Source organism: Chiloscyllium plagiosum, unplaced genomic scaffold, assembly GCF_037043375.1.
Source record: "Chiloscyllium plagiosum isolate Xiang-an unplaced genomic scaffold, Cpla_swu_hap1 HiC_scaffold_9, whole genome shotgun sequence".
In the NCBI taxonomy this organism is placed as follows: Eukaryota; Metazoa; Chordata; class Chondrichthyes; order Orectolobiformes; family Hemiscylliidae; genus Chiloscyllium; species Chiloscyllium plagiosum.
Genome location: NW_028270147.1, coordinates 81,878,690 through 81,906,661, shown reverse-complemented (window position 1 = coordinate 81,906,661; position 27,972 = coordinate 81,878,690). Strand labels below are relative to the sequence as shown.

At 40.6% G+C, this 27,972-nt stretch overlaps 1 protein-coding gene across 2 annotated transcripts; it reads left to right on the top strand.

Annotated features, from left to right (window-relative positions):
- Positions 1 to 400: 400 nt before the first annotated feature.
- tmco1 (transmembrane and coiled-coil domains 1) lies at positions 401 to 27,857 on the top strand. Of its 2 annotated transcripts, none has more exons than XM_043699855.2 (7): positions 401 to 641; positions 8,009 to 8,086; positions 8,506 to 8,565; positions 10,193 to 10,239; positions 10,604 to 10,671; positions 23,707 to 23,851; positions 27,262 to 27,857. In XM_043699855.2, exons 1-7 carry the CDS (start codon positions 470 to 472, stop codon positions 27,358 to 27,360), a joined length of 669 nt encoding a protein of 222 aa, XP_043555790.2. In that variant the 5' UTR covers positions 401 to 469; the 3' UTR covers positions 27,361 to 27,857. The 2 variants fall into 2 exon arrangements, with proteins under 2 accessions (XP_043555790.2, XP_087846998.1); XM_087990872.1 differs by lacking the exon at positions 401 to 641 and adding an exon at positions 1,162 to 1,299.
- The last annotated feature ends 115 nt before the right edge of the window (positions 27,858 to 27,972 follow it).

Sequence of the window (27,972 nt, the reverse complement as noted above, 5' to 3'; positions counted from 1 at the left end):
CTCCCCCACTGACCCATTGTACTCTATGCCACTCTCTCCCCACCCCCACCCTCCTCTAGCTTATCTCTCCACGCTTCAGGCTCTCTGCCTTTATTCCTGATGAAGGGCTTTTGCCCGAAACGTCGATTTTGCCTGTCCTCGGATGCTGCCTGAACTGCTGTGCTCTTCCAGCACCACTGATCCAGAATCTGGTTTCCAGCATCTGCAGTCATTGTTTTTACCTCATGGATACAGCCCGTCCATCTCCAGCAGCTGTCTGTCTCTGACCGTCACCACAGCAACCAGCCTGCGGGCGGGGGGGGGAATCAACGCTCATGCGCACTACCGCCTCGTCCTCTTCACCGGCTTGTCCTGACCAACCGTTAGAAATTTTAAAAATCACATCTTTGAAAAACAGTATTTAGTTTCTTTTTTAAAAAAGACATTGGAACGCGCGGTTCAGTATTAGACAGCGGAAAGAAGCATTTTTATGACCTCTGCCCCCGCCTCCTCCCAGCAGCCTCTGCCTGTTGCTAGGGCGAAGGGAGCGGAGTCTGGGCCTAGCCTCGGGGATCACTTTACTCCTGGCATCATGAGTACCATGTGCGCTGATACCATTCTCATTGTGTTTATCTCGGTCTGTACCGCCCTGTTAGCCGAAGGTGAGCACTTTCTGTTGGGCCCGGGACTCCGTTCCTCTTCATTCCCAAACCATCGCCCCGCCCCCTCTCGCTTTACAGCTCACTCCCCCGCAGTTCTCATCAAACACCCATCATCCCCATCCCCATCCCCTCATTATTCCCCCGCCCCCGCCTGTCTCCCCCCTCATCCCGCCTCGCTGACACCCTTTTCCTCCTTTATTCTCCCTTTCACTCTTTTTCTTTTAACTTCAAACATATACTTTATTCATAAAAAGAATCTTTGTGTGTATACATAATGCAATTCGCATCTGTGCAGTAACATATCAAGGAAACAAACACATTGGAGGTTGACTCTATATAGACAAACCAACGACATCTCTTACAGATACAAGTCTATGTTTACGGGTGAACGTTGAAGAGGACGAGGCGGTAGTGCTTTTGAGGCATTAGGAGGGTCCTCATTTAACTTCAGAAAGACTTCAGTCACTGGATGAAGAGACCAGGGGCATTCTGGCAAAGTTTGCTGATGATACAAAGTTAGGCGGACAGTCAGGTTGTACTGAGGAGGTGGGGAGGCTGCAGAAAGATTTAGACAGTTTAGGAGAGTGGTGCAGGAAATGGCTGATCAAATTCAACATGAGCAAATGTGAGTTCTTGCACTTTGGAAGAAAGAATACAGGTATGGACTATATTCTAAACTGTGAGAAAATTCATAAAGCCAAAGTACAAAGGGATCTGGGAGTGCTAGTCCAGCATTCTCTAATTGTTAACTTGCAGGTTTAGTCTGTGATTAAGAAAGCGAATGTAAGTTGTCATTTATCTCAAGAGGGTTGGAATATAAAAGCAGTGATGTGCTTCTGAGACTTTATGAAGCTCTAGTTAGGCCCCATTTAGAATAGTGTGTCCAATTTTGGGCCCCACACCTCAGTAAGGACATACTGGCACTGGAGCTTGTCCAGTGGAGATTAACTCACACGGAAGATCCCCGGAATGGTGGGCTTAACAAACGATGAACACCTCAAGATCCTGGGATTTTATTCATGAGAGTTTAGAAGATTGAGGGGAGATCTAATAGAAACTTACAAGATAATGCATGGCTTAGAAAGGGTGGACACTGGGAAGTTGTTTCCGTTAGGCAGGGAGACTAGGACCTATGGGCACAGCCATAGAATTAGAGGGCGTCAACTTAGAACGGAAATGAGATATTTCTTCAGCCAGAGAGTAGTGAGCCTGTGGAATTCATTGCCACAAAGTGCAGTGGAGGTCAGGATGTTTAATGTTTTTGAGGCAGAGATTGACAAATTCTTGATCTCGTGAGAAAATAAGGGCTACAGGGAGAATGCGGGTAAGTGGAGTTGAAATGCCCGTCAACCGTGATTAAATGGTGGAGTGAACTCGATGAGCCGAATGGCCTTACTTCCACTCCTATGTCTTATGGTCTTGTGGTCTTTCCCCACTCCCCTTCCACTGCCCTCCCTCCTTGACATCCCCACCTTCAACAATTTATTTTTTGAGTTTCTTTCTTCCCACTGTCACTAGAGGAATATAGCTTGCTTTCTGAGTAAAAGTGGGTTGTTTATGCTATTTATCCCAATTCTATCAGAGTTTTCAGAACGCTTTGATGACATTAGGTCAGAGCTTGCATTTACCATCAAAGAAAATTCATGAGATTTCATATGAGTTAGAATATGGAAGATTTTCATAAAGCTTTGGTTAGGTACAACATTTGTTTTCCACACAGGTTGTGTTATGTACAATTTTGTTTATAACCAAATCAAATTCTGGTACAAGTCCTAAGGACTGGGATAATATTGAAAGCACAGTTGCGAATTTTGATATTTTGAATGCAAAACTTGTATCATTGTTGGGTGCAGTTCATTACCTATGAAGAAAGCTGGTGATAAAATGAATTGGAGAAAGTGAAGTTATACACGTGATTGAGTGATCATAGTGAATTTGGAGTATCTGAAAGGAGGAGGGTAGTAGAACAGCCTGATGCTTATTTGACTTGAGCCTGTACAATGTTCTGTAAATAGCAGGTTTTACAGCATTCTTGGAGAGCAAAACAAGTTAGTGTTTCTTCAGTCAAAACTGGAAAAATTAGAAATTTAGTAGGTTTTGGGCAAAATTCCTGATGAAGGACTTTTGTCCAAAATGTCGATTTTCCTGCTCCTCGGATGCTGCTTGACCTGCTGTGCTTTTCCAGCTCCACACACTTGACTCTAATCTCCAGCATCTGCAGTCCTCACTTTCACCTAGGTTTTAGGCAAGTCAAAGCATGAAGGAATTGGAGGGAAAAAGAATGAAAGAGAAGACACAAGAAGAAAAAGTCAGAAATCGCATTGGAGAAAATAGAAATTTAAAGTAGACATTCCTAAAAGAAAAGTGTTAGTGAATTAATTAGTAATACAAAGCTAAATACTGCAGATGCTGGAAATCTGAAATAAAGACATAATGTTAAAAATAGGTTAGGCAGTATCTGTGGAAAGACAAACTGAGTTAGTGTTTTGTAGGTGCATGACGACTGGGCAGCAGAGGAAGGCAGAGTGCCATGTTGAATTATCTGATTACAAGTTGAAGAAGCCTACCATTTGAAATGTAAGAATTATTCCTTACGTAGCTAAAGACTGATTTGTGGATCAGTGTAAAAGAATGTTACTGCTCATAAATTACAAATTTGAGGTTATTCATACTTAAATAACCAAAACATGCTGAAAGACATTTGGTCATACATATTTTCTTATCAACCTGTTCAGAGATTTTATTACACACCTCTGGAGCAAATGGGACTTGACCCTGGGCCTGAAAACAACCAATGCTGGAGATCAGTGGGTCAGGCAGCATCCATGGAGAGAGAGCACACTAATGTTTTGAGTCTAGAGAGCTGGCCTCCTGGTTCAAGGGTAGGAATGCCAGCACTACACCACAAATTCCCTTTTTCTTATTCAGCAGAATCTGAAGTTTTTGGTTTTACAATATGCTGAAGTGATTAGTTGTTGTGGTTCTGTTCGCTGAGCTGGAAACTTTTGTTGCAAACGTTTCGCCCCCTGTCTAGGTGACATCCTCAGTGCTTGGGAGCCTCCTGTGAAGCGCTTCTGTGGTGTTTCCTCCGGCATTTATAGTAGCCTGGCCCTGCCGCTTCCGGTTGTCAGTTTCAGCTGTCCGCTGTAGTGGCCGGTATATTGGGTCCAGGCCACTACAGCGGACAGCTGAAACTGACAACCGGAAGCGGCAGGGATAGGCCACTATAAATGCCGGAGGAAACATCACAGAAGTGCTTCACAGGAGCCTCCTAAGCACTGAGGATGTCACCTAGACAGGGGATGAAACGTTTGCAACAAAAATTTCCAGCTCGGAGAACAGAACCACAACAACGAGCACCCGAGCTACAAATCTTCTCCCAAACTTTGAAGTGATTAGTATTTAAGTACTATGCTTAATAGACTCGAGGCTATTGATTGTACCTGTATTGGGTGTCATCTCGAAATTAGAAATGAACAATAAGTTAGGAAAAGATAGTCATTTATTGGCACTGACTTAGCTTTAAATGAATTGGTGAATGGTTTCATAGAATAATACAGTGCAGAACAGGACCTTCGGCCCTCGATGTTGCGCTGACCTGTGAACTAATTTAAGTCCATCCTTCTATACTATCCTAACATCATCCATTTGCTTATCCAAGGATTGTTTAAATCTCCCTAATGTGGCTGAATTAACTACATTGGCAGGCAGGGCATTCCACTCTCTGAGTAAAGAATCTGCCTCTGACATCTGTCTTAAATCTATCACCCCTCAATTTGCAGCTGTGCCCCTTCGTCCAAGCTGACATCATCCTAGGGAAAAGACTTTTACTATCTACCTTATCTTATTCTCTGATCATCTTAATATGTCTCTATCAAATCCGCTCTTAGCCTTCTTCTCTCCAGTGAGAACAGACCCAAGTATCTCAGCCTTTCCTCATAAGACCTTCCCTCCAGACCAGGCAACATCCTGGTAAATCTCCTCTGCACCTTTTCCAATGCTTCCACATCCTTCCTGTAATGGGGGCGACCAGAACTTTACACAATATTCCAAGTGTGGCCACACTAGCGTTTTGTATAGTTGCAGCATGAACTCAACTGGAACTCAATCCCTCTACCAATAAAACCTAACACACCATACACCTTCTTAACAACACTATCAATCTGGATGGCAACTTTCAGGGATCTATGTACGTGGACACCAAGATTCCTCTGCACATCCACACTATCAAGAATCTTTCCATTGACCCAGTATTCTGCCTTCCTGTTATTCTTCTCAAATATTCTGCCTTCCTGTTATTCTTCTCAAATATTCTGCCTTCCTGTCATTCTTCACAAATATTCTGCCTTCCTGTCATCCTTCCCAAAGTGAATCACCTCACATTTATCTGCATTGAACTCCATTTGCCACCGCTCAGCCCAATTCCGCAGTTTATCCAAGTCCTCCTGCAACCTGCAACATTCTTCCACACTGTTCACAACTCCCTTTCATGTTTCAAGTTATTTGTAAAATCTGCCCAATTACATTTAAACAAGACCTATAGTTTATCTGCAATACAATGGCAAAAACCTTCCATCTAGCCTAGCCTTTTTACTCTGCTGATCTTAATTTCCTCTTTGAAATATCAATGACTGTTTTGCTAAATTTTTTATACCTTAATCCAAATTACATCTCTTGGGTTTACTGATATTTCTGGGGAAACGTGCAAAGTTTTTGTTTTGGGTGGGGGATAAAAGGATTGTGATGGCAAAAAAATGTTTAAGGATAAAAGAATGTAATAAACCTGATGTAAAATCTGATGAACAATATCAGAATTTTGAACATATTAAAACTCAGTGGTGTTCCTTGGCATATTGCTGAACAACATTTATGACCTATGTGCTTCATTGAGGTTTTCCGTCAATGTTTTAGATGGTGACAAATCTTCCAAATGAAAATATTTCACTTATTCAGAGCTACTGTATGTTTACACTGATTTCTAATAATCAGAATTATAATGACCAGCATTTGCTGTATGAAGGAAAATCATCAAGGGATACAAATCTGTATGATTTGTATCCCTGTTGTGAATTTTGAAATTCACTCAACCAGTGAATGCCAAAACTAAAAACATTGAAATGCTGAAAATACTCAGCAGGTCAAACATTATCTGTGGAAGAAGAAAGAGAGTTAAGTTAGTCAGACTGAAATCTTAACACCAGCTTGCACCGATACTGGTTGGTTTATTAAATGTTCCAGCATTTTTATATTTTTAGTTCAAATTTCCAGCAGCCCAGTACTTTGCATTAATGGTTTAACTGCTGCTTGTTGATTTCAGTTTAATGTTCATGTACTTTTGGCATCAGCACCTGTGCAAACATATTGCACAGCACATCAAATGATCTTTGATATTCAGTACTTTGCAAAGTGACTTTGAAAGATTATGATCCTGTCAACTCTTTGAGTTTTTGTGATGGTGAAATACTTTAAATGAGGACATTACGATTGATTTTTCGATAACTAAAGCACATGAGCTGAATATACAGGATATAAAATGAAAACTAGTATCATTAACATAAGCTTGATGTCTCTCTATTGTGAAAAAGACTGGCAAAAAATTGTCATCTTTTGAGGTGTAACCATGCAGATGTCATATTTTTAAGTGTATGGCTGATTTGAGTTTTAGATCTAATGTAATTGGGATGGATCGTTCGTTTCCCCTCTGGCAGTTATAGAGTCATAGAGCACAGAAACAGACACTTTGGTCCAATTTATCCATGCTGACCAGGTTTCCCAAACTAAACTGGTCCCACTTGCTTGCGTTTGTCCTATATCCTTCTAAGACTTTCGTATTTGTGTACCTGTCCAAATGTCTTTTAAATGTTGTAACTGTCCCTGCGTCAACTACTTCCTCTGCTAGCTCATTTCATACATGCACCACCCTCTGTGTGAAAACGTTGCCCCTCAGGTCTCTCTTAAATCTTTCCCCTCTCATCTTAAACCAATGTCCTCTAGTTTTGGACTCCTATCCTTGCGGTTGTGGAATACCTTTGCTATTAACCTTATCTATACCCCTCATTTATAAATCTCTATAAACCTCAACCTCTTATGCTCCAGGGGAAGAAGTCCCAGCTATCTGACCCCTCCTTATAACTCTAACCCTCCAGTCCCAGTAAAATCCTTGTAAATCTTTTCTGCACCATTTACAATTTAATAATATCCTTCCAAAGCAGGGTGATCAGAATTGGCCTCACCAATGTTCTGTACAGCTGCAACGTGATGTTGCGACTCCTGTAATCCATGCTCTGACCAATGAAGGCAAGCATGGCAAATGTTGCTTTTACCAGCTGTACTCACCAGCCAGCAAGATACTCTGACCTTCTGGTAAGGGTCTGGCATTGATTTGCAAACGATTTGCCTCAATCTCCATGTCCAGTTGTGTTTCAGCCATATGGCTCCCTGGCCAACTCTGGGCTGTTGACTATGTGCATGTGAATTTCTGGGACTGCATATGCAGAGGGCGAAGCCTTCTTTTGGAAGCGGGATTGCCACTGGGCCACTCCTCACATGTGCTTTTGGTTCACCATCACCCTCGTCCCAATTTAGTCTTCATTCAAAACTGCAGGGAATGTCTTCAGCACTGTAATCTCTGGCACAGGCTCTACTGTGAACAGTTATGCTAAGTCTAAGAAGTATGGCCAAAGCGTAGGTTAGCCTTGGATATTAAGTTCACATGAGTAAATGAACAGTTGAATTGCGAGCATTTACATTTGAAGTTAAACATCAAAGAGACAGATTGACTTTGCTGTTTTGCCCCTCTAATGTGCAATGCTGTGGGGTATCTGCCAAATGGGAGGTTCTAGATGCATGCATGTTTAGTAAATGTGGTATCTGAGCTTATGGAGCAATTGAGGATATTTATTGCAAGCTAGCTGAGCAGACCCTGGGTCATACATCCTATTTCAGCGTAGAGCATGTTGTTGAGTCTGAAAACAATACCTGAATCTTGGGGTGTGGGAATTGACCCAGAAGGAAAGTACAAACAAAACAATGGCACAGATAGAGAAACAGAATCTGTAATTATTGTTGAAACGTTAGCTGAATAAGTAATTGAAAAATGTTTTAAAGGACATTACAAAATTGGGACATTGAGGCCATTTGTGCCTCTGCTGGATTTCTCCAAGCTGTCTATTGAATTTTTGTTCCAGAAATGAGAATGGAGCAGTTAGCTTTTTACAATGCTGTATATATTCTGTATATTTATCTCAGTCAAAAAGACTTAACTTTGAACAGGTAAGAATGCATACAACTAATATAACATTTGGTTGCTTTTCACGTTACATAAAGGGCCAGAGAGGGGAATTAAAATAATCTTTTTGCCTTTTCAGGTATCACATGGGTACTGGTGTATAGAACTGACAAATACAAACGCCTGAAGGCAGAAGTAGAAAAACAGAGTAAGAAATGTAAGTAGTAAATTGGGAAATGCATTGATGTGTTCTGGAAATCAACTGGATGAAAAATATTGCTTCCAAGATCTATTTTCCTATAAATTCTGATACATTTATAAAATTGTAATTCTTCCTGTGCTTTTAACTTCAAGATGGTAATGACTCCGTTTTCAGACTGCAAATATTACCTGTCTCTTCTCAACTCTGCTTGGGTATTGTTCATATCCAGTTACAGAGAGGCACATGCTGTTTCATTAAATTAAGAAAGTGAATAAGTGAAACTAAATTGGAAGACCAGTCTGTCAAGGACTTCAGCCCTGTCCTATGATAGAGAGAAAGGCTGATTTCAATGGGGTTAGGTGCATTGTTATATTAGTGTCCATTTAGTTCAACTTTGACTAATTTTCATTTCTCACTGTTTCCTTTTCCTACAGTAGAGAAAAAGAAAGAGGCCATTACGGAATCTGCAGGGAAACAACAAAAGAAGAAAATAGGTAATGAGAAGAGTATAATATGATGAAGTTATTCACTTCAAGAGCATGATTTGTAACACCTTCTGTGCATATGGTGCCTTTCACATGAACCCAAGATCAACCATCAATTGGATTTTAATATCTTAAAAAATTCTACCATTTTGCTATTTCTTTGTTAGATAGTCATGTGTAGTGCCAGAAAACCACACAGTGAACTGAACAGCTGAACCAAGTAGTATGAAATTGTTGGGGTGGGCCAATTGACAAATGTTGAATCTGTTTCCTTTTTGTCTAGTTTTTATTTCTTAGTTTTGGCTCACCACTTTTGCAGGCATTGTTTGACACAAAGTCTGCCTAGTAATAAATTCAAGATTTAACATGTCGGTCTTGTGGACAAATTAATACTCTGTAACCGGAATTAACCACCATTGTGTTAGTGTGTGAAAGAATCAGTTGAGATGAAGAATTCTTGTGACCCAGGATATCGAGGTACAGTGAGATTTAAAATGTTGATTTTTTTGTATTCTACTGAAATAGCATCATACGAGTTTCCAAATTGAATTGATTTCGCAGTATGAATTTCTTGCCTGAATTGTGACTTGATTTTCTGCCATTAATGTGCTTACATTTCAAGTAATTATTCCTCAGTCCTGTCAATTGTGAGTAGTCTGCAGGTCACTTCAAATTTGGATCCTAAGAAAAATATCTCAAAGATAAAGAGAACAATCTAAAATGAAAACTAAGGTTCCAGTGTAGAGTTCTGTGTACAATTCAGTAAAAGTTTATCGGCAAAGCATTGTGTATAATTGATTTAGGGTGGTGGTGAAGGATGTGTAGTGGATTGAGGGAAGGAAATTGATGTATTGGCAGAAGTATGGAATGATTAACAACGTTACCTGAATTGTGAGGATGCAGCATTCAGGAAAGGTCTGGAAAAAGGAAGACTGAGAAAATGCTATAAAGGAAATGGATAACGTGGATGTGATAAAACTATTTCTGCTTGTGGGACTGACTCTAGGACAAGATGGCACAATTATTAAAATATCTAAAGCAATGTAATTGAATGTTACAACTTTGAAACTGATGCTAAGTGAACTAGTTGTAGCAAATAATATTGATGCATTTACAGAGAAGCTTAGAACAAATGAGGGAGAGGAAATAGTGTGTTGTGGGGCCACGGTTGACAGAAATAAAAATGAGAGGAAGTTTATATGTTGTCTTTATGCTGTAAGTTACTTGTGATGTGCAATAAAGACTTAAGCTTGATAAAAGGGTAAATTAGCAATATATATATACCTTTTCTAGATTGTGTACCCATTGTGCTGTATTGTGCTCATGTTGTTTATCTGAAATACTTCAGTAAAGTAAAATTAGTATGGACTAATCTGAAGCAGACATTCTGTCACCACTGTGGCAGCACCACTGTGGCAGCACCTCTCCACAAGAAAAAAAACAGCACAGAACAAATCTCTTAAAGGCACAGTACCATCACACATGGGAATCATCATTTACTCTTAATTTGTTTTTAATCTCCCTCCTGGAAGATATGGATTTGCAAGAGTGCATGAGCTAAAACAGGATATGGAATGAAAATTTGTATATTCTCTATTTATAAAAGGTAAATTTAACTTTTTAACATAATTTTCAGAGAGACAAGAGGAAAAACTGAAAAATAATAATCGGGACCTCTCAATGGTAAGTAAAACTTTGACCAATTGATTTTAATAATGGCGTTCAACTAAAAATGTACTGATTTCTGCAGAGAAAATTCATTCAGTACTTTTCACTTGGTCACTTACACATTATTGATAGTAACAAATATAGCAGGAGTTATTGAAGGATGCAAACATCACTGCAGTTGCACGTTTTGGCATCTTCTCTTCAGGCAATAATTATTTAATATGTAGAATCCATGTTTAAAAGTGTTGTCTGGATTTGGGCATAATGTTTTTATGTAGAATCCTTCATCCTTCAACAATATAGAATCTGTTTCTAATTTGAGGAAAATCAAGTCTTCCTTAGGAATTATTTGTTAACTTTTTATAACTTTGCTTTTTAGGTGCGAATGAAGTCTATGTTTGCTATTGGATTCTGTTTCACTGCTTTGATGGGCATGTTTAATTCCATGTGAGTACACATAATACAATATTGTGCTTTTATTATTTTGTGATCGTGAACAGAATTTTTCTTTAAATCTATACATGAATGATAGATTTCAGATTATTACATTTACCTCAAATATGTGATTTAGCTATTTTCCACAACTGGTTGCTGAGGTATTGCAGAATGTCACCATTACCATTTTGCATAGGGTGCAGAGGTTATCTATTATGTTTCAACATGATACAGTCATCCAGTTTATATATTTAAATAAATACAATATACTGTCACAAAAAATGTATGTAAGGAAAGCCAATTAATAAAATTAATTTCTTATCCTACAAAAGATATGTGCATTAAATAGCTTGATGCTTTTTGCTTCATAATTATGTTGACCATTAGATAAATGATATAATACTGCTGGTAGTCCCATGATGCCGCCAAAATAACTAATGTCTGCTGCCATTTTTCTCTACTGTAGACTTCCTAAGCGCTTAGCTGCAGGACTTCCCTCAGCCACATGGCCACTCCAAGCAAACAAAATAGAAATTGCAAATGCATAACCTTTAATCACTAGCAATGGCGAATTTGTACACATGTAAATCAAACATATCATTGATGCATAAAAATAATTCAGTCACTGTTACGTCAGCCTCATTTATGTGTTTTCAGCAAATCATTTGCATTGTATCACATTGGGCATTGTATAAATGATGCTCATCACTCATACCACATTAGCATAATCTTTTGACTTTTTTTTGTATATTTATGTTCCTATGTCCTAATGTCTATAGTTTATTTTTATTTTTGAGAAGTAAAATATTACATTTTTTGAAATTAGTTCTGAGAATCTAGAATTTGATTTAAAATCATTCATATTGATAGAGTAGCTTAATTCCAAAAACCAAAGAATGCCAAACAGTCAAATCTCTAAAATCATTTCACAAGGCTATTAAATAATAAAATGATGGCTGCCATGAAGAAGCATAGAATGATGTGACCTGAGGATTTCTCCATGGTCGCTGTCCTTTGCTAATTACTGTTTTTGATAGATGTTCCTGTCATTCTCTGCTTTTTGTTTTCTCCACACACAATATGTCCTGAGATCTAGGGGTAAATTTTCTTTCAGTGATAGGTAAAACTGAGATTAGCTCAGTTGGCTGGATGGCTGATTTGTGATGCAGAATGGCACCAACAGTGTGGGTTTAATTCCCACGCTAACTGAGGTAACCATGAAGGACTCTCCTTTGCAACCTCTCCCTTCACGTGAGGTATGGTGACCCTCAGGTTAAACCATCACTAGTCCCCCCTCTCTGGGACTGTGGCAACTATACCTTACCCAAGACTGAGCTTATGATTTGGGACTTTGGACTGACGAAGGCTATTTATATATTTGCATTGATCAAGACGGTACTGTCTTTCATATAATGTCTTGTATGATTTAATTCTGCTGTTAATAGTCAGAAATTTGAGAAGTAAAGTGGTTTGAGAGGTAAATAGTGGTTGCATTAGAACACGTGCTGCAGAACCTTTCTGATAGTAGTGTTGGTGGAGAATGTTTTTAAATGTTGTGCCAACCCTCTTAAATTCTATACACCGAGCAATAACAGCATGCTTCTTGATACAGAGGAAATATTTCACAATTGGGAAATAACTCAACAAGAAATACCATCTAAAGAACTGGAAATTAGCTGGTGAGAAAACGGTATCAACATCCACTTCCACTCAAATCTTCTGGCACTGTAAACAAGCATCTGTTGAGGGCGTTACTTGTAATTGTAATATGTCTTTTTGTGTTCAGTAAAGTCCAGTGACCTAAAAATAACTGGCAAACTGCTAATGTTCATTGCTGCAAGCTTTTAAGGTTTTCTTTTTATTTTTCATGATCATATACTGCAGGAACATACTACAGTGAGCTGCATGCTCTGCTTTCCTGTTTAGTCATAGAACAAGACATTTGACTTATTGAGTTAGTGTTTATCTTTGGATAAAGTTATCCAGTTGACCCCACCCCTGATCTTTCCTCATAGTTTGAAATTTTTTCATTTTCCGTGTGTTGAAAGTTAGTGTTTCTGCTTCTGATCACTGAATTCCAGATTATAGTTGTAAACACAGTGAGTTGCTAAAAGCTACAGATCCCAATCTAGTCTTTATCCAATTACCTTCTACCTCCTTTAGAACCATGCTGGTTGCAAACTTAATGTTTTGTGTGCACATAAACTAGATCAGACGAGTTTAGCAAGTGTTCCTTCTGGTCTCCCTCATGTAAGAAGGATGTTGTGAAACTTGAAAGGGTTCAGAAAAGATTTATAAGAATGTTGCCAGGGCTGGAGGGTTTGAGCTATAGGGGGAGGCTGAATAGGCTGGGGCTGTTTTCCCTGGAGCATCAGAGGCTGAGAGGTGACCTTATAGAGGTTTATAAAATCATGAGGGGCATGGATAGGGTAAATAGACAAGGTCTTTTCCCATGGGTAGGAGAGTCCAAAACTACAGGCACAGGTTTAAGGTGAGAGGGGAAAGATTTAAAAGGGACAACTTTTTCAAGTAAAGGTTAGGTGTGTACAGAATGAGCTGCTAGAAAACATGGTGGAGGCTGGTACAATTGCAACATTTAAAAGGCATCTGGATGGGTATATGAATAGGCAGGGTTTAAAGGGATATGGGCCAAGTGCTGGCATATGGGAGTAGATTAATTTAGTTAAAAATTTCACAACACCAGGTTATAGTGTAACCCGTTTATTTGGAAGCACTAGCTTTCAGAGCGCCGCTTCTTCATCAGGTGTGATTTTTAACTTGGTCCACCGAGTTCCAACACCGGCACCTTAGGATGTCTGGTCGGCATAAGCGAAGAGTCTGTTTCTGTACTGTGCACCTCTCGGAAGGCATGTCAGCAGCAAATAAGAACTCTGAGCAGTAGGAGTCCATCTGGCCCTTTAAAACTGTTCTGCCATTCAATAAGATCATGGCTGATCTTTTTGTTGCCTCAGCTTGATTTACCCACCTTTTCACCGTAACCTTTAATTTCTTTAATGTTCAAAAAAATTTCTATCTTGGCCTTAAAAACATTTACGTCAACTACTTCACTAGGCAGGGAATTGCATAGATTCACAACCCTCTGGGTGAAGTTCCTTCTCAATTCAGTCCTAAATCTGCTCCCCTTCATTTTTATGCTATGCCCTCTTGTCCTAGTTTCACCTGCCAGCAAACATCTTCTGTAAGTCTATCTTATCTGTTCCCTTCATAATTTTATATGTTTCTATAAGATCCCTCCTCATTCTTATAAATTCTAATGAATATGATCCCAGTCTACTCAGTTTTTCAAACCCCTCAACTCCGGAATCAACCTAATGAACCTCTTTTGCACCCCCTCTAGTGCCAGTGCACCCCTCCTCAGTAAGTTACCAAAACTACACACAGTACTCCAGGTGTGGCCTCACCAGCACCCTACACCACTGCAACATAATCTCCCTGCTTTTAAATTCAATTCCTTTAGCAGTGAAGGACAAAATTCCATTTGTCTTACCTGTTGTACCTTCTGTAATTCATGCACAAGGATATCCAGGTCCTTCTGCATAGCAGCATGCTGCAACTTTTTACCATTCAAGAAATAGTACTTTTTACTGTTATTCCGACCAAAATTGACGACTTCACATTTATTAACATTGCATTCCCTCTGCCAGACCTTTGCCCACCCACTTAAAGTATCTATGTTCCTCTGCAAAGTTTCCCAGTCCTCTGCACACTTTGCTCTATCACTCATCTTAAATTCAATCAAGGGATGTATGACACTGGCTCACAGCGCCCAACCCTAATTTCTCTTGAGGTAGTGATAAGCTGCTTGCTAGAACTGCAGTGGTCCTTTAGATATTGGTACATTCATAGTGCTGAAGCTTTATTGCTGGAACAGCACAGCAGGTCAGGCAGCATCCAGGGAACAGGAGATTCGACGTTTCGGGCACAGGCCCTTCTTCAGGAATGAGCAGAGAGTGTTCAGCAGGAGAAGATAAAAGGTAGGGAGGAGGAACTTGGAGGAGGGGCGTTGGAAATGTGATAGGTGGAAAGAGGTCAAGGTGAGGGTGATAGGTCGGAGTAGGATGGAGGCGGAGAGGTCAAGAAGAAGACTGCAGGTCAGGAAGGCGGTGCCAGGCTGGAGGGATTCGGCTGAGACAAGGTGGGGGGAGGGGGGATGAAGAAACTGGTGAAGTCCAAGTTCATCCCCTGTGGTTGGAGGGTTCCCAGTCGGAAGATAAGACGCTCCTCCTCCGACCGTCGCGTTGTTGTGGTTTGGCGGTGGATGAGTCCAATGACCTGCATATCCTCGGTGGAGTGGGAGGGGGAGTTGAAATGCTGTGCTACAGGGTGGTTGGGTTGGTTCGTCCGGGTGGCCCAGAGGTGCTCTCTGAATCGCTCCGCAAGTAGGCGGCCTGTCTCCCCAATATAGAGGAGGCCACACCGGCTGCAGCGGATGCAGTAGATGATGTGGGTGCAGGTGAATCTGTGGCGGATATGGAAGTTTCCTTTGGGGCCTTGGAGAGAAGTGAGGGGGGAGGTGTGGGCGCAATTGTTGCACCTCCTGCGGTTGCAAGGGAAGGTGCCGGGAGTGGAGGTTGGGTCGGTGGGGGGTGTGGATCTGACAAGGGAGTCGCGGAGGGAGTGGTCTCTACGGAAAGCTGATAGGGGAGGGGAGGGAAATATATCCTTGGTGCTGGGGTCTGTTTGGAGGTGGCGGAAGTGACGGCGGATGATGCGCTGTACATGGAGATTGGTGGGGTGGTAGGTGAGGACCAGTGGGGTTCTGTCCTGGTGGCGGTTGGAGGGGCGGGGCTCAAGGGCGGAGGAGCGGGAAGTGGAGGAGATGCGGTGGAGGGCACCGTCGACCACGTCGGGGGGGAAATTGCGGTCCTTGAAGAAGGAGGCCATCTGTGTTGTACGTATTTTGAACTGGTCCTCCTGGGAGCAGATGCGGCGGAGACGAAGGAATTGGGAGAATGGGATGGCGTTTTTACAGGGGGCAGGATGGGAGGAGGTGTAGTCCAGGTAGCTGTGGGAGTCGGTTGGTTTGTAGTAGATGTCCGTGTTGATTCGGTCGCCTGAGATAGAAACAGAAAGGTCTAGGAAGGGGAGGGAGGAGTCCGAGACTGTCCAGGTGAATTTGAGGTCGGGGTGGAAGGTGTTAGTGTAGTGGATGAACTGTTCAACCTCCTCGTGGGAGCACGAGGTAGCGCCGATACAGTCATCAATGTAGCGAAGGAAAAGATGGAGGGTGGGGCCAGTGTAGTTGCGGAAGATGGATTATTCCACATACCCTACGAAGAGGCAGGCACAGCTGGGGCCCATGCGGGTGCCCATGGCTACTCCTTTTGTTTGGAGAAAGTGGGAGGATTGGAAAGAAAAGTTGTTCAGGGTGAGGACCAGTTCGGTCAGTCGAAGGAGGGTGTCGGTGGAAGGGTACTGGGTGGTACGGCGGGAAAGGAAGAAGCGGAGTGCTTTGAGTCCTTCGTGATGGGGGATGGAGGTGTACAGGGACTGGATGTCCATGGTGAAGATGAGGCGTTGGGGACCGGGGAAGCGGAAATCCTGGAGGAGGTGGAGGGCGTGGGTGGTGTCACGAACGTAGGTGGGGAGTTCTTGGACTAATGGGGACAGGACCGTGTCGAGGTATGCCGAGATGAGTTCGGTTGGGCAGGAGCAGGCTGAGACGATGGGTCGTCCGGGGCAGTCAGGTTTGTGGATTTTGGGCAGGAGGTAGAAACGGGCGGTGCGGGGTTGTGGGACTATGAGGTTGGAGGCGGTGGATGGGAGGTCCCCTGAGGTGATGAGGTTATGGATGGTCTGGGAGATGATGGTTTGGTGGTGGGGGGTGGGGTCATGGTCAAGGGGACGGTAGGAGGAGGTATCTGCGAGCTGGCGTTTGGCCTCAGCGGTGTAAAGGTCAGTGCGCCAAACTACTACTGCGCCTCCCTTGTCAGCTGGTTTGATGGTGAGGTTGGGGTTGGAACGGAGGGAGTGGAGGGCTGCGCGTTCCGAGGGTGAGAGGTTGGAGTGGGTGGGAGGGGTGTGGGAGTTCAGGTAGCGGTTAATATCGCGGCGGCAGTTTGCTATGAAGAGGTCGAGGGCAGGTAGGAGGCCAGCACGGGGTGTCCAGGTGGACGGGGTGTGTTGGAGGTGGGAGAAGGGGTCGTCAGAGGGTGGGCGAGAGTCTTGATTGAAGAAGAAGGCACGGAGGCGAAGGCGGCGGAAGAATTGTTCGATGTCACTCCGTGTATTGAATTCATTGACCCGAGAACGTGTGGGAACATTCATAGTGCTGTTAGGTAAGGAGTTCAGGATTCTGTCTGAGCAAAAATGAAGGAATGGCAATTGAGTTCTAAGGCAGGATGGTGTGTGCCTTTTGAGAAAACCTTGGTGGTGTTTCCATGCATCTACTTACTGCTCATGCTCCTCTGGGAGTAGAGATTGCACATTGTGAGTAGAGATTGCACATTTAAAAGTTGCTTTTGAAGGAGCCTAGATAAGTTGTTGCAGTACATCCAGTTGATGGTACATACATATTGCTGCCACTTTGTGCCCTGTTTTTTCCTGGATGGCTTGTTGAGTGCTGTTGGAGTTACTCTTGTCCAGTCATGGATTGTTTGTATGTATAACCAGAGTGTTAAATAATATTGGATGTTAGCAATGAGCACCCAATCTGAATCAGCACATTTACCAGAACATCAAAGATCAGTGGTTGTGAATGCTGCTTTTTTTTTTGAACAAGTGCTGTCAGCTACTGGTCTTGGCAAATACTGTTTGCCATTTGTTGCATAAGACCAGTATAATGGGAGCTGGTGGTTTCTAATCAATCTAAATGTAATACAAGGTCAAATATATATATATAGAGAATATAAGAATGACTCATATGACTATTTCCTTGAGGATTCTCCCTCAGTGCCTATATTTTTCCAGGACACAAATTTAAAGCAATTAGCAAAACAATCAAAGCCAAATTTATATTTTTTGTTTAAAATGTGCATTATGGTTTGAATTTGCTTCCAATAGCATTGCTAATGTAATCAAAAGTGCATTGGCTAAATGCTTCACAGGAAGACCATTGCAGGGCTGTGGGGAAAAGTAGGGGAGAGGAGCTAAAAGGTTAGAATTGCTGGAACAGCTGGGTTAAATGGTTGTCTTCTTTGTTATATGTCTTTAAATGCTAAGTATGCAATTAAATTGTACATGTATCCCTGGTATCATGCTGTCAAAAACATTTACGACCCAATTAATTAATCTTTAACATTAAATCTGATTAAAAGAAAAGGCCATTTGTCCTTGTTCACAACTGATGTTCACACTTTGAATTATTGGGCAAAAATGCTCCTTGAGTTTTGGTAACCTAGTTCATTAAGCTGAGGGAAATAAATTTAATTGATGTTTCTCTTCATTTTTGTTGATCTTTCACGAATGAGTTTTATTGTCCCAGAGGTTTTGGAAAAATCTAGAGGACTTCTGTCACTCTCTATATAAAACCCAACTAATACTAAGATCTAGTAACAGAGGACAGAAATGTATGCACATTGTGTAATTGACATTTCCAAAGTGTGCTGCAAAAGTTGAGGCTTGTACACTTCTGGTCTGTTTGTGATTGTGAATAGCACTGAGGTTGGCAAGGGAATAAAATTTACTGAGTAGAGCACTTCAGTGTCTGTCACTGAAAGTATCTTGGTGTCACTACTAACTGAGTTCTAAAGGACATTGCAGTAGACTCAGTCTGGCAGCTGGAGGCGAGGGAACCAATAATGAAAAAATATACCGGACTTCATGCTCACTAAACTCTGTTACAAATGCATATTTTCGTGAGAGTACTGATAGGAGTGATCAGCAGGATTGTAAACAACCTCAACTTGTAACATTGTGACTTTCATCGTCATTTACCATTGCCATCAAGCCAGGAGTTCAACTTTGGTGTGATCAAGAGTGAGAGAGGGCATGCCAGAAACAGCACCTGGCATACCCTAAAAACGAGGTGTCAGTTTGTTAAAGCTCCAGCATAAGACTGTTTGTGTTCCAAATAACATGTGGGATAGATGTATTCATTAGCTGTGGGAATCACTTAGCTTGAAGCTCAGCAGCCTTGCCACATCAGTGTCAACTAAACAACTCACTGGAAGAAATAGCCCCATCCTCAGTGACAGGAGAGTCCAGCACATCAGTGGAAAAAGTAAACCCGAAGTCTTTGACACCATCTTTATCCAGAAGTGCTGAATGGATATTGTGACCACCTCCTGAGGTCCCCTGTCTGACAGTTGAATTCATGCACGGGATATTAAGAAACAGTTGGAGACATTGAACACTGCAAAGGCGATTACCCTGGCAAAACTCCAGCAACAGAATTGAAGACTACGCTCAAAACTAGCCATGCCCCTAATCCTGATACAACTCCAACACTGGTACTTATGTGGAAATTGAAAAATCCTGTCCACATGAAGCAGAACAAATGCATCCCAGCTAATTGCTGTTCCATTGGTCTATTCTCAATCATCAGCAAAGTGATAGACGATGTCATAGTGTTATCAAGTGACACTTGCTCAATAATAACATGCTCACTGACACTCACTCTGGGATCTGTAAGAGCCACTTATCTCCTGACCACATTACAGCCTTGGTGTAAACCTGGACAAAAGACCTGAAGTCAAGAATGACTGACTGACTGCTTTTGACATCAAGGTAACGTTTAACCAAGCATGGAGTCCTAGCAAAACTGGAGTCAGTGGGAATCAGCAAAAACTCTTAGACTAGTTGGGGATATACCTAGCACGCAGAATGATTGTTGTGGTTTCTGACACACCTATCCTAGCTGCTTTATTAATTATCTACTTTCTGTCAGCCATGATCATATTGAACGGTGGTGCAGGCTCGAAGGGCAGAATGGCCTACTCCTGCACCTATTGTCTATTGTCATAAGGTCAGAGAGGATCTAGCAATCTCTCCTTTGACATTCAATAGTATTACCATCACTTCACACATCGTAGGACTTACCATTACACAGAAGGTGAATTGGGCCAGACGTAAATTCTAAGGCTACAAGAGTATGCCAGATGCTGGGAATTCTGCAGCATGCAATTGTATCTTGTCTCATCACTTGTGCTTTGCAAATTCTGTAGTGCTCAGGCCTTTTGGACTGTCTTGGAATACTGTCAATGCATGGATGGGTGCATCTCCATTGCACTCAAAGCTCAATAGCATCCTAAACAAAACAGCCTGCTTGATTGGCACTCCATTTACCCTTCACTACCAGTGCACAGTGGCAGCAGTGTGAATCATCTACAAAATGCATTGCAATTCTCCATGACTTCTGCATCTAGAAGGGCAAGGCAGGAGATGCATAAGAACACTACCATATGCAAGCTCCCCTGCAAGTTACACACCATCCTGACTTGGAACTATATTGTTGTTCCTCATCTATCACTAGGTCAAAATCTTGCTATTAGCACTAGGGTGTCCTTACACCACATGGACTGCAGTAATTCAAAAAGGTAGCTCACCACCACTTCCTTGAGGGCAATAAGTCTTGGCTGAGCCAGTGGCACTCACATCCCATAATATATATATTAAAAAGTAACCAAAACCTATGTGATTTGTTAATAGGCTAGCATGTCATTGCAATATGCCTGTCCTTACAAATGAATTCTATGGAATATGATTTGAAAACTATACCTTTTAAGTATCTTTTACTTTAGCTATTCTGATGTTGTGATGTTTGAGTGATATGAACTCAACTTTACAAAGAAAACTGTATTTGCTAGAAATTAATTGAGTAGGAAGTAAGATGGAGACATCTGAACAACAGATTGTACTAATAAGTACAGAAGAAATGTGTATGAGAAAAATCTATAAAATATAAAATGCTATTTAATGCCCAGATGAGATTTGGTTCCAGGAAATTTGGGAATAAATGTGTTTATATTATAAAGTGTTCAGTATTTGATTATGGGTTTCCCTTCAAACTTATTTGTTTTAGATATCCAAACTTTGTAGAATGTTAATAGCATAGAATAGGTATCATGCTGAAATTACTCATTTGACACATTCAATCTGTGTCAGCTCTTTTGAAGGGTGAGCCAGTTAGTCTCACTCTTATGCTCTTTCCCCTGCAATTTTCCACCTTGAAGTCATTATTCAGTTCCACTTTGAAGGCTACAGTTGAATCAGTATCCACCATCTTATTGAGCAATGCATTTTAATTCAGTTTCTTTTTATTTATTCTGTCTTTCTGACGTCTATCAAATGTTCTCTTAATGTTAAATATTCAGAATTTGTCTTAGTGGCAAAATGTTATCCCATTATAAAAGCCTTTTTTCTTTGTGTTTTATGTGCTGCACATGATAGATGAGTACTTTACTATTTCATTTCCAATTTGTCTCTGTTCTTTGTTTCTATCATCACATTCTGATTTAATAATGGCCAGTGACTAAGAGGAGAGCACTACAGTGTAAGTAAAAGAATGTAAAATTTATGAAGCCTTTTTCTTTCAGTCTGCAGCAAGGCATTATATACTTTGGGATGGAGTTATTTTTATTTGGGTTTAATATCTTTCATTGCTGGAGTATAGTTTCATTATTGTTTATATCGCCATGGAAGTCCTGTCATCTGAGATGACTGTGGCTGCTGGGTTTTTTTCGCAGTAATCATTGAATAGTCTAGAAACCCCGACTGAATTTTGCCCTGTTTTCCCAAGTGCAGTAATAATATCAATTCACTTAAAAACTGGGATTAGAAAAATAGATATTCTTGGTCTTTAAGAGTTAGTTCCACACAAAGAATTACTTTATGAAACGGCTGTTGGAGGATCTGGTTTAAAGTTTTTATTGTGAGCCATCTGATGTCAACTTTGCAATGTTGTTTTATATAAGATTCACTAAGACTATCCCATTCTCCCTAGATTTTTCTGAAAGGGCAACTAAGTTAGATTCACTCCCTTTCTCTGTAACTCTGAAATGTGATTTCTCCTTATGTACGTATTTAATTCCATTTTGAAAGCCACAATTCCATCTTCCTCCACCACATTCTCAGGCAGTATATTCTACGTGCTAACCATTCCCCTTTTTCAAAAATAAAACTCAAGTTGCTGTTCGCTCTCTTGCCAAGCATCCTATGTCAGTATCCACTAGGTTTTTGACCCTTCCACATGTGAAGTTTCCTGTCAAGGTATCCCATGATTTTGAAAACAGCTACTCCTTTTAACCATCTTTCTTTCTGGAAAATAACCCCAGTTTATCCAATCCATAAAACCAATTGACGTTCCTCATGACTGGAACAATCTTCATAAATCCTACTTCCCTCAGCATCCTCCATTGAAACCCACTTCGTCCTGGTGACTTACCAACTTTTAAATACAATTTGACTATTGAATCCTCCTCTTCATTTTTATTAGTCCATCCAGGTCTCCTCTACCTTATCTCTCACTATGACTTGAAAAACATCACTTTGGTGAAGGCAGATGCAAACTACACTTTTAGCATCTTGACCATATCCACTTCCTCTATGCATAATTTCCCCTTTTTTGGTCTCTAATGGGTCTCATGATGGCCCATGCTATTCTTCTACTAATATGCCTGTAGAAGTCTTTGTCCTTGTTCAGGTATTGCCTTGACTTGCAGCAGAATAGACTAGCTTTTATTTGTCATTTCTTCCGTATACAACTGATGCAGTAAAAATGAGACTGTTCCTCAGCAATTCAAAGTTGTGCATAGAATTTCAGATGGGAAAGAGTCCAATCATATTGTGTTTAAGGAGCCTGCTGGCTTGGGGGAAGAAACAGTTGCACAGTCTGGCTGTGAGAGACCGAATGCTCCAGCATCTTCTGCCAGATGGCAGGAAGGAGAAGAGTTTGAGCGAGGGGTGCATGGGGTCTTCCATAATGGCTCTTAGCCTTTCGGATGCAGCTTGGGTGTAAATGTCTGTAATGGAGGGAAGAGAGACCCCGATGACCTTCTCAACTGAGCATTCCTAAAAATGATCACCTTTAAATGACAAACAAGTTGTCAGAATAATTATTACATCACAAGTGATCGAAACATTATTAATTGACTATCTATCTATTTTCAGATTTTATTTTATTTCCTTTTTTCCCAATCTGACTTCTTGGAATATTTGGCAAACAATCTTTGAACACTGTTCAGTGTGTTCAATGGCATTGTCTGAAAGTTGTCAGATCAACCCTCCCATTTCTTTTTCTTCCCACCCCTCCAAAAAAAACGCAAGCACACACTAATGCTCACGTAAACAACATACTCATGCACGTGCATGTATTCGCATGTACACAGTATGCAAGCACACATATATGCATGTTACTCCTTAAGACACTATTGTTTGAATATTACAGCTTCTAAACATTAGTAGACACCTTCAGTTTTTAAAAAATAAACTTCAGTGGGCAATTGTTGATTTGGTTTGCTTAGTTCATGGACCTGAACTCAAATCATTCACTTTAATAGCGCCAGAATACAGTATTTTTGTTTTTATGTTTTAGTATTTTGATAATTTTTCACTCTTTAGTACCATGAACTGGAACAAATAATTCCTTTATACCTTCAATTACGTTGTTTAAATTTTGTGCTCACTTTGTTTTTAATGTACAGTAACTTACTTTCATTTAATTCCACCCATAATAGGTCATCCGAAAAAAGAAATGATGGAACTATATTATTCTACAGGTTTCGAAGTTAGCAAGCCAGTTGTTTTTGCCTTGTGGTTAAAGGAGTCATCTGAGCTTCCTTAAAATTCACATTCTTTTCATTATTTTATTATTTAAGAAATGGACCATGACAGTTGTACTGTACAATAGAATCTTCTGATTTTCAGATCATTCAAGGTGCATTAACTTTTACATTTCTGCCATGAGCTGTTTTCTGTAAGTTATAATGAACAACAACGGGAATTGCTGGAAAAACTCCGCAGGTCTGACAGCACCTATGCAGAGAAAACAGCATTAATGTTTCAAATACAGTGATTCTTCTTTAGAACTCTAGCATCATCAGTTTTTTGTTTTATTTTTGAATAATTTTGGGTTGTTTCTTTTTCCAGATTTGATGGACGAGTAGTAGCTAAGCTCCCATTTGTGCCTTTGTCATACATCCAGGGATTGTCCCATCGCAACCTTCTCGGAGAAGATTATACCGACTGTTCTTTCATTTTCTTGTACATTTTATGTACAATGTCCATTCGTCAGGTAAGCATCTATCATTCCATTGAATAAATGGAATAAACTGTTGTAGTACAGCATGGAGAGTGCAGAGGAGAAAGAGGCGTGGAAAGAAATGTAGTTGTCCAATACAATATTTACTCAGAGCAAAGACTGCCAGGTCAAACTTGAAGTGAAAATAGAATCAAAACTCACTATTAATCTCTAACCTTATAAATATATATGGGCAAAGACTAATCTTTCTTTAGCTGACTTCAAAGTTGAAAGCCTCTATTAACAATAATTAACTTTTTGGCTGATAAAAATCGATATGGAAGGAAATCATGACAAGTAATAGTACACTGTGATATGGATTCAAGCCAATGTCGTTCAGTTCAAACCAACACTGCATTAGCCTGACAAAATTCACTACGTTCCTGTGCAAACTAGTTGATATGTGGTATTGGATTATGTCTGTCTTAATCCCACCACAAATGGTTTAAAAGCTAATTTCATTTCACAATGTATCTTTCTGGTTTACCTATGTATTATCAAACTGGATCAACTTCGCTTGAACATAGCTGGTGTTTATTTTGTGATGTAAATGTTTGTGTTTTCAATTTTAAACAAAGTAAGTGACAACCTAAGTGAAACAGATTTGTTTTTCAACTTGCTTCCTGTTGTTTCTCTATTTAATAATGTTGAGTGGAATTGGTTTGTATACGCATGGTTAAGAGTCTTACTTGATTTGTTGAGTTTTGTTTTAATTTTAAAATTGAGGTGACAAATACATTTTGCTTGCCACCTTGGAAGAGATGGAAGAAGTATAAATTCCAACTTAGAGTTCCTTCATGTTTCCTGTGTTTACATGCGGTTTGTGTGCATGTGTATATTTTTCCTTGTGACTGGTGTTTCCTGATGCAGAAATCTTATTTCACATTTTTTGTGGATAAAGTTTTTTCAAGTTTTGATATTTATTATTTCAAATTGATCTTCCTTGATGTTTTCAGTAGAAAAATGATTAGCTTTGCGTTTTACTCCACATTGAGTTTAAGCACTACCCTAAACAATTCTCACTGAATAATCTGCCCAGTGTATGGCAGGCACAGGGATTAGAGTGCTGGTTGTCTGAATATACAAGTTGCATAAGAATTGGCAGCTGGTAGAACACGACTTGGCGCTGCCATAAAGTGACCATGCTTTTTTGAAACTAAGTGGCCACGACTGCTCATAAATACCATCAGTGAGGTTTTGATCAAAAGGGTGAGAAAGAGGCAATCAAGTAATCAGTTCTCAGAAAAAGGAAATTTACACTCATTCTTATAAGTCGATTGCTATCCCTTGGTAAGGTCTTCAGGCGATCACAATACTGAATTCCCCTTTTGAAACTTGGACTTTATGGGGTGATACCACATGCTGTAGTGGGGGGGGTTGCTTTCTGACTGCAGATTGCATGAAAATTCAGAATGATGGTATACCGGAAAATGGCCATTTTACTGTATTGTACTGTAGATTTGCTCGCTGAGCTGGAAGGTTCGTTTTCAGATGTTTCGTCACCATACTAGTTAACATAATCAGTGAACCTCTGGATGAAGCACTGGTAGCATAAGTTTCCTTGGGTTGGTGACGTCATTTCCTGTGGGGATGTCATTTCCTGTTCTTTTTCTCAGGATGGTAAATGGGAACCAAGTCAGTGTGTTTAAAGGAAACGTGAGGGGCAAGTTTTTGAATTGAATTGAATTTATTGTCACGTGTGCCAAGGCACAGTGGAAAACTTTATCTTGCAAGCAACACAGGAAGATCACAGAGTTAAGTAGCATCGATAAGTAAATAATAGGTAAACAACGGCAAAAACACAAGTACAGGTGAATATTAAGAATTTGTGAGTCCATTCAGTATTCTAACAACAGTAGGGTAGAAACGTTACAAAACCGGTTGGTGCGTGTGTTCAGGCTTCTGTACCTTTTCCTCGATGGTAGAGGTTGTAGAAAACATTGCCAGAGTGAGATGGATCTTTAAGAATGCTGGCGGACTTTCCTTGACAGTGGGCCTGGTAGATGGATTCTATGGATTGGAGGTTGGCTTTTGTGATTGTCCAGGCCGAGTTCACCACTCTCTGTAACCGTCTCTGATCTTGAATGATGCAGTTGTCATACCGGGTGGTGATACATCCAGATAGAATGCTCTCGCTGGCACACCTATAAAAGTTGGCAAGCGTATTTGCTGTCGAGCCACATTTCCTCAGCTGTCTGAGGAAGAAGAGACATTGTTTGGCCTTTGTAACCAGTGCATCCACATGAAGAATCCAAGAAAGCTTGTTGTAGATGACCCCTCCCAGGAGCTTGGCACACTCCACTCGTTCCACCTCTGTGCTGTTAATATGTAGGGAGGCATGAGTAACATGCCGCCGAAAGTCAATAATGAGTTCCTAGGTTTTACTGGGATTGACAGCTAGGTTGTTCTCAGTGCACCGATTTCCAGGTCTTCCATCTTCCGTCAGTAGTCTGTTTTGTCGCCATCTGAGATTTGACCGACTGTGGTGGTTTCATCAGCAAACATATAAATGGCATTAGTCTGGTATTTGGCGCCGCAGGCATGGGTATACAGTGAGTACAGTAGGGGGCAGAGTACACACCCCTGGGGGGCTTCATTGTTGAGTGTTAGTGACGATGAAATATTGTCCCCAATCTTCACTGATTGTGGCCTGTGGGTCAGGAAACTGAGGATCCAGTTGCAGAGAGTGGGGCTTAGTCTGAGATCACTAAGTTTAGTAATCGGTCTCGAGGGGATAATAGTGTTGAAGGCTGAACTGTAGTCAATGAGTAGGATTCTTACATAGCTGTTCTTGGTGTCAAGATGTCCTAGAGAGGAGTGAAGGGCATCTGACATGGATCTTTTGGTCCAATAGGCAAACTAGAATGGGTCAAGAGTAGTGGGGAGCTATGACCAGCCTTTCAAGATACTTCATAACCACTAACGTTAGGGCTACTGGGAGGTAGTCATTGACACGTACTGCATGAGCCTTCTTAGGCACTGGAATGATGTTGGACCTCTTGAAACAGGCAAGGACAGTGAGTGGTAGGAGTCTGGAATGCAGATACAATGAGGGCATTTAAGACTCCTTTAGATAAACGCATGAATATGTACGGAATGGAGGGATTTGGACCAAGGGCATGCAGAAGGGACTAGTTTCATTTGGCATCATGTTCAGCACGGCATCTTGGGCTGAAGGGCCTGTCCTTGGGCTGTACTGATCCTATTTGTTTTTATTTCTCATCTCTACCAAACCTAATGCTATATCTTGCATTTTTGAACTAAGATAATTTCTAACGACTGTACTGATGAAATCCTTAATTAACAGTACTGAGAAAGATTTTTTAACTAAGTTGTGTTCAATCTTATTACTAGTCTTGATTTCAAACTATATTCTTGTTTCTATTGTTTTTCTTTCCCTATAGAATATTCAGAAACTACTGGGTCTTGCTCCGTCACGTGCTGCTACCAAACAGGCAGGAGGATTTCTGGGACCTCCACCTCAAGCAAGCAAATTCTCATGATGTAGTTGTAGCCCAATATTAATCTGATATCTATGTACTAAATGTGGGTCTTCATAGCTGAAAAGGCAATTTGAATTTTGTTTCTATCTAGCATTTAAATCTAGAAAGGTTGATGTGTAAAGTTATTGGAATACTTATGTGACATTAAACTGCCATTTTTTGAATACAGAATCACAAGCCAATTTGCAGCGTGGTTATTATGATTCTTTGAATTGTTGAACAGATAGTGAACTTAAGCCTAAAATAGCAAAATATCGAAATAAGTTATAAATTATAGAAATTGCTTCTTGATGGGTTTAATTAAATGTTCAATTTAAAAATGACTGTCTGATCTGAAATAATTTTGTTTTGAAATGTTAGTCTAAAGAATGGGAAGTTAACTTGTGATGAGGCTGATGTATTAAAAGAATAAAAATTTTTAATCTTTCAAGTTCCATGATTTTTAAATATGCAACAGTGGAAATAAAATCTGATTTCACTTTACAAATCAAGTTGAACCAAGTTGTAATGTCCAGTTTTTAAAATACTTTGAAAAGCATCCGATCCTGAATGTTGCCCTTTATTCCATGCATAGAAAAGTTTTCATTTCTTTATCTTTAGGTACATATTCTG